At 59.0% G+C, this 9,174-nt stretch overlaps 1 protein-coding gene across 1 annotated transcript in view; it reads left to right on the forward strand.

Moving 5' to 3' along the window:
- Positions 1–9,018, forward strand: part of JPH3 (junctophilin 3) — an 89,611-nt gene extending 80,593 nt beyond the window's left edge. The window contains exons 3-5 of the mRNA XM_058528436.1: positions 1,395–1,519; positions 3,869–4,767; positions 6,930–9,018. Of these exons, the coding sequence (XP_058384419.1) occupies positions 1,395–1,519; positions 3,869–4,767; positions 6,930–7,010 (1,105 nt within the window). The 3' untranslated portion in view covers positions 7,011–9,018. The remainder of the gene's footprint in view (positions 1–1,394; positions 1,520–3,868; positions 4,768–6,929) is intronic.
- The last annotated feature ends 156 nt before the right edge of the window (positions 9,019–9,174 follow it).

The following is a 9,174-nucleotide window of genomic DNA, read 5'->3' on the forward strand; positions in this document are numbered from 1 at the left end:
TTCTAGTAAAACTGTTCCCAGTTAGCGCAGGGGAATTTTGAAAAAAGAAACCTAGTCCCTCACGAGGAGGGAGGGTGTCCAGGTTAAGCCCAGGGACTGTGAGTGACATGAGTATTGGGAGCATCAGGCTGCTCAGAAGGAGCCTTGAGGAGACCTCCGAGGGGGAGGCTGCCCCTTGTCTTGGGGGTTTTGGTCTTTGTGCCTCAGTTTCCCCAGTGTTGGGAAGTAGGGCCCCTTGGAGCCAGGACACCGGGCAGGAAGAAATGCAAAAATGCAGGCAGGTAGGACACACAGAGTCTCCACCTTGTCCCAACACAGGCACCCAGTCCAGCCCTCGTTCTACAAAGGGAGGAAGGCCTCATGCGGGACTCAGCCGGGGAGAGACTCAGCCTTGAGTGGGGACCACCCACACCCTGGGGTCTCGAGTTGGAGTCGCACAGACCTTTGGGCGGGGAGGTTGTCTTGCTAGAAGTTTCAGGGCAGCACCATGAGGCTCGAGTGGTGGTTCCTGTCACCGCAGCCACCCTGGGGTGTGGTGTCACCGGGTCTGGGCTCTTGTCTCACGAGTGCAGGATGTTTACTAACATGAGAGCAAACCCATGTTGATCACGCCCCCACAGCGGGCCTGTGCTGAGGGACATCACGCGCCCCCCCCTCCACACACACACATACGAGATTGGTGGTGTTGCTGAATCCTCTTGACCAAAGGGGAAACTGAGGCACAGAGGCGTGTGACCTCTCATGGGCCTCGAGGCTCCTCCGTGGAGGGGCCACGCCTGTGCTCCAGGTGACACCATCACCCCACATTAACATGCTAACGGCAGGTGGGCCGCATCTCTAGGCAGGGCCTGGCTGGTTCCGCCGTCAAGCCTGCCCATGCCTGCTCTAGGGCCCAGCCAGCGTGGTTGCTCACCCCACGGAGATGCTCTCTGCCTGTTGGCGGGGGTGGCAGGCGCGGTCGCCCCCAAACTGTTCGTCTCTGGTCAGGTCAACGCTGATTAAGCACCTGCTTGCCCCGGAGGCTCAGGGACGAATCAGCCATGGGTCTGGCCTCCAGTCTGTGGACACGACACAGGGAAGGAGGGGCACTCCCTGCAGCAGGACTGGGAGCTCTGCCCTTCAGACGTGGGACACCCCCCAGACCAGGGCGTGCACAGGGGATGGTTTGCCCTGTGCCCAGAAAGGCTGGCAGGCACTCTGGCCTGGTTGGCTGGTGCCCAGTGATGTTTGCTGAATGAATGGACGAATGAGAGAGATCCGCAGGTCTCGGGGGCAAACCCCAGGGCGGCCAGCATCATGTCTCGGCCCAGTCTGCTGTGGGGATCCATCAGCGGCTGCCAACCCTCCCTCGGTGCCTCTGTCCCTTCACCGCCCTCCCTGTTTCTCCCACCCAGGACCTCCCACTCGAGGGCCAAGGCCGAGGCAGCCCTCACCGCGGCCCAGAAGGCCCAGGAGGAAGCAAGGATCGCCAGGATCACTGCCAAAGAGTTCTCACCTTCCTTCCAGCACAGGGAAAACGGTGAGTCGGGGGCGCCACATGGTGGGGGCGGAAATGGCTGTCCTCTGAGGCCACGTTCTGCCATCTCTCCTCGTGTTTGTTTCTCCTTCATGATGGTGCGTGTCCGTGTGCGGGGCCTGGGCACACGCCTCCCTCAGACACGCCTGCTGGAGCCTGCGTGGTTTCAGCATCCCTCCTGCCCCCATGCTGCGTGTCCCTGCGTGCATGTGGGCATCCCTCTCCTGCTCTGTGAGTATCCACGTGCTCTGCATGTGCTGCCTCTCTCTGCCCTTCCCCCTCGTGTTATTCTAGAACTTTCTGTGATGGCAGAACTATTCTATAACTGTTCTGTCCAGTGAGGTAGCTACTAGCCATGCAGGAACTGTGGCTGCTGCCACTGAGGACCTGGATCCTTGGTTTTGTTTAGTCTTAACTAATCTACATTTAAATGTATATTGCCACGTGTGACTAGCAGCAGCTGTGCAGCCAGGCTCTGGAACAATGAGGGGGAAGGAACTAGAAGCTGCAGCAAGTCAGCCAGATCTATGACCCTCATCCTTCCCTGGAGGTTAGATGGGCCTGAGGGAGGCAGGGAAGGTTGGAGAAGGAGGTTATTGATGACGAGAGAGAGGGCGGCTGAGGCTGAGATCCTTGCAGGCCGGGCTAGCCGCCCATCTCCCACCCCGCTTCCCTTCCGGCCTCACTCGGGAGCAGCCTCCCCACCAGGAAGTCCTGGAGAACTGGTTAGGCTCGCTTCCCTCAGCCCCCACTCCCGGCGGGCGGCAGCGCAGGCGTGTAGTGGAAGCTGCTCCGGGTTTAGGACGGACTCGGCCACCTCGCAGTCTGTGTTCTGAGACCACACCCTGAGCTCTGCTCCCAGAACCCGGCAGCTCTCAGCCTTGCTGGTAGGGGTCCTGGCCTTTGGGGCAGCCAGGGAGGCCAGGCCCGCTTCTGGGAGGCAGGAGGACCTGAGTGGCCTTGGAAACCCCAGGACACAAGATAGAGGACAGAAATGTTGGAATTCAGCTGCAAGTGCTGCCTTTTCTGCCTTGCATTTTCACAGTGATGTTTCCAGGAATGTCATTTGCGCTGAAATTAATTTTAGCTGAGAACGATCTCATAGCTGATGGCTCTGATAGGGTGCTGGAGCTGAGCAGGAGGGCACCAGCTTCCCTCTGGGGTGTGAGGTCTGCGGGCCAGCCGGGGCTGACCCCAGGGCTGTTGGTGGACAGATGGCCTCCTGGGCAAGGCCTGGTGTCCAGCCTCACCCAGGGCCCTTGGGGTCTAAGGCACAGGAGCCTGGACCCGAGGAAGTCTCAGTCACAATCGAGGCGGGTCAGGGGAGTGATGGTGGGGTCCTGTGAGGGGACCAGGGGTCTCTCCCCATGGTGTGGCCAGTTCTCAGTGCAGTTCCTTGGACCCCATGGCCGGGAGGTGTTGCTGCAGCCCACCCCCATGTCCCCGTTCCATGGCCACAGAGGCACAGTTGTTGAATGAGACCTGGAGTCACCAGGCCACACCCTCACATGACAGATGAGGTGTAGACTCAGAGAGGCTGACCGCTTGCCTCGAGCCCCACTCATCCAACTTCCCAGCATTCTTGGGTCTGATTCCCTCTCGGAGACCACAAGGGGCTTCCCTCAGGGGCATTCGCCCTTCCATGAAACAGCCATGATGAGACCCCTCCCCCCGCCAGGCAAGAGCAGGGGGCCTTCAGGTGGTGCTCCCATGCCACCAACAGCCTGGCAGACGTCGCCTCATAAATGGAGGGGCTGGCCCCTGCTAGACCGAGGGATTTCTGGCCACGCCGAAGGTGCTGTGTCCCCCGTGGCCCTCCCCTGTCCCCAACTCAGAGGCTCCAGAATCCCAGGTGGGGCAGGAAGACCACTCCTGTTCTCTAACCCTGGGGCCCAGCCCCCAGGAGGCCCAGGCCACCCTGAGACAGAGGTGTCCTGGGCAGACGGGGTGGGCAACTCCAGGCCGTGAGACCCCATAGAAGGTCATCTAGCATGAGATGCTTCCTTTCATCCTCAGGAGGGCCCCGTCAGGGGTGGGACCTGAGACCCCATGGAGCGGGCTGGGCCCCACTCCTTGTATGTTCTCTGAATCTTGCGTCTCCCATGCAGCTGGGGACTGGAACAACTGTCCACACTGCCCATCGTGACCTGGTCATCCTCAGAGCGCCCATGGGGTGGGGGGTTTGGGGTTCCATGGAGGGCTTTGGGAATTGCTGTGCCCACACCCCACTGGTGAGCGGCGAGTGCCCTGGCTGCCTGTCACCCTAGCCCTGGTCCTGGCCCGATCTCCTGCCATCCTCAGGTGAGGTCAGGCCTAACCACCTGTGTGTTTTCCATCTCCTCCTCCGTAAAGGGCTCGAGTACCAGCGGCCGAAGCATCAGCTTTCCAGTGATGACATCGAAGTGATCTCCACGGGGACACCCCTGCAGCAGGAGAGCCCTGAGCTGTACCGCAAAGGCACCACCCCCTCGGACCTGACCCCCGACGACAGCCCCCTGCAGAGCTTCCCCGCTAGCCCCTCGGCCACCCCACCACCGGCCCCCGCCGTGAGGAACAAGGTCGCCCACTTCTCCCGGCAGGTCTCGGTGGACGAGGAGCGAGGCGGGGACATCCAGATGCTCCTGGAGGGCCGGGGAGGGGACTATGCCCGCAACAGCTGGGGCGAGGAGAAGGCTGGGGGCTCTAGGGGTGTCCGCAGCGGCGCCCTGCGCAGCGGCCAGCCCGCAGATGACTTCCGTACCCGGGGCTCGGGCCACAAGCAGCCCAGTAACCCCAAGCCCCGGGAGCGGCGGACGGAGTCGCCCCCCATGTTTTCCTGGACTTCCCACCACCGAGCCGGCAACCCCAGCCCCGGGGGCCCCAAGCTGCTGGAGCCGGATGAGGAGAAGCTGAGCAACTACGAGATGGAGATGAAGCCCCTGCTGAGGGTGGACGCGTACATGCAGGAGGCGCATGCCCAGAAGAGACGCTACAGCAAGGGGGGCGCCTACCGGGGCCTGGCAGAGGACCGCCGCTCCGAGGATCGGGGCTTTGGGTCACAGAGACTGAGGTCCAAGTCCCAGAACAAGGAGAACGTCAGGCCAGCCTCGTGCACAGAGCCCGCAGTGCAGAGACTGGAGAGCCTGCGGCTGGGGGACAGGGCTGAGCCCCGGCTGCTGCGCTGGGACTTGACCTTCTCCCCGCCCCAGAAGTCCTTGCCTGTGGCACTGGAGTCGGACGAGGAGAATGGGGACGAGCTCAAGTCTAGCACAGTGAGTGGGTGCCGGCCAGTCCCGGGGCAGGGGGTGGGGGTGGTGGTGAGAGCCCAGGCTGGTCCACTGGAAACCTGAGTCCTCCCCCTCCCCTACTACTGAGGCTGGGGTAGGGGGGCCTGGAGGGGTGGCTCTCGGCTGATGGCGTTTGCTTCCCCAGGACTGGGACACCCCTCCAACACATGAAACCAGTGGAGGTTTCAATTCCTATAGACAGATCCAGATCCCTGAGAGGGTTACTCCCAGACTCGATTCTTTTAGCGAAAGTACTTGGGCAATTGTGGAAGCTCCCAAAAAGAAACCAGGCAGCATGGGACCCCATCCTCCCCTAGACCTTCCCCCAACTCACTCAAACCTCCCCGCTGCCCGGAAGGGTCCTTCCCTCCTCTGGGCTGCATCTCCTGGTAAGTAGCCCTCGCCATCACCGTCTTTGAGGACTGTCCTGTGTCCTGGATGGGAACACGGAGAGCCAGACACAGAGAGGAGTTGGGGCATCTGGCTGGGTGGTGGGGTCCACTCATCCACCAGAACACGTGTCCTGCTCCCACAAAGCCCACACCTATGGGGGGGACAGCAGAGTTCTACGTGGGGCCGTCCACCCCACAGCCTCCCTTCCTACCAGGCCGTGGTTCTCCACGTGGGTGTGGTCCCAGGATGCCTCGTCGGCGTTCTCTGGGAGGTGGTTAGAATGCAGCTTCTCTGGCCCACCCCAGGCCTGCAGGATCAGATGCTCGGGGTGGGCCAGGATCCAGGTCTATCAGGCCCCCAGGGGGACGCTGAGACTTGCTCACGTGTGAGGACACCTGCGTTTCATGCATCCCGACTGGGCCCCCTGGGACTGGGCCCCCTGGGACTGAGCATCGCTGCCGGGCAGGCTGTGTCCACTCCGACCCCTGGGTGTGGTCCCCGTGTGTCAGGGCGTCGTGCTCTTTGAAGAGATGCATCCTGTTGGAAGGTGGCCTGTGGCCCCCGAGGCCATTTCTGCCTCCCCTTGAAACCACTGTGAACACCCGTCTTGCTGGTGGGCTGGTTTCTGAAGTGCTCTTGCCCTCCCTGCACCAAATCCTGGCAGAGAGCAGCCCCCATGTGCTCTCGATGGGCCCTAAACACCAGCTCGCACTTACAACGGCACTTGTTGCATTCCGGCAGCCAGAAACGTGTGCGCTCACGTATGTATGTGGTGTGTGTGTGCATGCTTATGTGTGTATGCACCCATGTGCATGTGTGTATGTGGCTTGTGTGTGTTATTTCAGGAACAGCCGAATGATGGGCAGGGGTGGGAGATGCAGGAAGGGTTCTATATTTAGCCCCCTTAACCATGCTGGTGCTTTTGGGTGCTTGAAAATGAAGCTCTCTGGGGCAGAGGCACAAGGCTTCCAGCTGGGTGCCTGCAGTTACTTTGCAGGAGCAGCGCCGAGTCCCTGGGGGATGGGGAACTTCCAGCAGTGGCCTTGGGTGCTGCCCCTCATCCTTGTCCTGCAGGGCAGTCTCTGCTCCCAGCAGCGCAGAGGCACCAAGGCCTCAGGCCCAGGGAAGGAGAGGCTGTGCTCCTGGCACCCAGTTGGGCTGGGGCCTCCGCTCCAAGGGAGTCGGGTGCTTTGTGCCCCAGGAAAGGCCCGAAGGCAAGCATGAAGCCCTCCTGCCTGCCCCCACCTGCGGGGCCGGCGCTGATGGCGGTGGGGGCCACGCAGCAGGGCTGTCAGACGGAGCCCGCACAGCTCACGGGAAGGAGGTTTTACTGAGGAAGATGTGCCTAGGGAACTATGACAGGGCTCTCCCAGCGCCGGATTTGGGGTCTCAGGCTGAATTTAGGGGCCACTCTGGGTGGGCCGCATCTGAAATTCGTGACGGCCTCTGAAGTCCCAGTTGTACGGAGCTGAAGGCAAAAGTAACGCAGGTGTGGCATTGTTTACTCAGGGACCTGGGGCCGCAGGCGGGCAGGCACCATGGTTTTCAAAGCCACAGGGAATTCCAAGACCAGGAACTCAGCCTTAGAAGCGAGTGGGGAGCCCCCCTCGATTCTGATGTGAGGGGCTTTGTGCTCTGAGGAGTCAATCCATTACTCTCCTGGAACCCCTCGTTTGGCTTTGGTGGGGGCATGGCCAAGAGAGAAGGCTCTCCCTGGGCGGTGGGCTCACCTCTTCTTCCTCCTCCTGTTCCAGGGCTCGGCTCCCATCCTGGTGGCCATGGTGATCTTGCTCAACATCGGAGTCGCCATTTTGTTTATTAACTTTTTCATCTGATGAGATTGTCGCGTCAGCAACAACGGTTGGTGTACAAAAGGGAGACGTTACAAGAGAAGGACCGCAACTCGGACGGCCCCACAACTGCTTCCGAGTCTTTTCACAGAACAGGATTGGGTATTACTCACAGTTTGCCTTTTCTTCTGGGTAATGTTTTTTGGATTTTAGCCAGAATTCTTTGCTTGTATAACACTATGCTGTGTGGCATGGCAGAAGGAGGCCAGCACGCCGCCCCTCCAGCTTGATGTGGAAAGAAAAGGGATCCTGGCCCTCAATGGCAAAAAAATAAAACTGTCATCGTCACAGTCACACTCCCGTCTGGGATGTGGAAAAGGAGGCAGCCGAGGAAGACCCCTCCGGAGGGTCCTGCTGTGCCGGGCGGGTGGGGAGCAGCTGCTGTGACGCGGAATGCAGGGTGGGTTAACCCTGCTCTTCCTCTGGGTTATTCCAGAACTCTGTTCTGGAATGGCAGGTGACAAGCATGGGTGTGAGGCATGGGGAAGAGAGTGTCCCATCCCAGCTGGCAGCAGCCTGGGCCTTTTTCTATTTTAAATCTGTGCTGCATACTTAAGGGAGCAGAGGTCTGCCTTCTCTTCTCTTCCTCATGAAACACATCACAACCCTGCCCTCTTCTTGGCACTGCCCACGGCTTTCCTTGCAAGGCCGTCTCCCCACACTGAGTCTTAAAGCCAAGTTCTTATTTTTCTGCTGTCCCTCCCCCGCCCCCATTCTGCCTTCCTCCCACCAGAACCCAGGGAAGCCGAGCTGCGGACGTCCAGGGGCCCACAGAGCGCTGAGGCCTGGGGGCTGGTGCCGGAGGGCAGGGAGCGGTGTGGGGGCCCCTTAGCCATGGACCATTTCTGACATCACGCCTGGGCTCCAAGCATCTGGCATTTCTGCACTTAGGATGCACAATGTGTCCCTGTCGGACGTCCGCGGTGGCCCTTACATGACGTTGTCTTCTCCCGCTGTCACTGAGCCCACGGGTTCTCACATCTCTGTCCTGTACCTGTCTCAACTTCTCCCACACATACGCATATTCCCTCCAGATGCCTCATTCATACTCTGGAGCTGGTCTGGTCCCAGGACAGGAATGTGGTTGAAACCCAGTGGCTTGAAAAAATTCCTGAGAAATCGTTGCATATCTATCTCCCCAGAAACATACAACGTAACGTTTCAAACAAAAACAGGCTCCTGGTGTTTCTGCCTTCTCTACCAGCGTTGTCCCACCATCCAAACAAAAGAACAAGGTTCCAGAACGTTTGAGTGCCCCGTGGTCCTAGCTATGGAGCCAGCCCCACCCACGTGGACGGACATGTCTGGGGGGCCTGGCCATGTCCACACGCAGGTCCCACTGCGCCCACGCCCGGGAAGATCCTTCCAGTGAACCCACCCCACGGTCATCCTGGGTGCAGCCGTCTACGGCTCTGCCTTGCTTTGCTTACGTTTAGCTGTTTCTCTGCTACCTTTCGAGCAGATTTCTTTACTACACTGCACTGGATTGCTATATTTTTAACCAGAAATAAACTAAAGATTAGAGCATGTTCCAGTTAAATTCAGTTTTATTTTTTTCCGTTATCCATTCACTCCCCGTTCCTTCCACAGTTTGGTTTAGTTTGGGGTCTTTTTGGGGAGAAGGGACGTAGGAGAGGGAGGGAGGGTCCGCAGGAGATACACTTCTGATAACGCTGCTTTCTGAAGGGACAGGACGTCTTTTTGTACATCCTACTTTCCGTTCCTCCTTTTTAATACTGAGTGGTTGCTGCAGACCTGACGTGAACCAAATAAAGATGCCTGCTCCTTGCAGCTCTAAGAATCATCCATGCTGGGATATGTGTTTTATAATTCTGTTTGCAACTCTTATTTGTAAAGATTATAGACTTCTTTTGTACATTCCAGTAACTGCATGACACAAAATGGTACCTACAAATTCAGGTGACATATTTACATGCGAACACCATGAGGAATTCAGATACGTATAAAAGCAACAGCACAAAAATGCGTATCATTCAACGACAGCAGCAGTGGTTTCATGCCTAGTGGCTCACACAGGTGACTAGCTAGCGTCCCCTCACTCGTCCAGCTGCCAACACCACGACTGTGAAACCAGATCAACACCCCGTCCTTCAGTCATTCCCCTGCACTGCCGGAGAATTCCACCAAG

The sequence above is a fragment of the Diceros bicornis genome, chromosome 32 (genome assembly GCF_020826845.1).
Source record: "Diceros bicornis minor isolate mBicDic1 chromosome 32, mDicBic1.mat.cur, whole genome shotgun sequence".
NCBI lineage: Eukaryota > Metazoa > Chordata > Mammalia > Perissodactyla > Rhinocerotidae > Diceros > Diceros bicornis.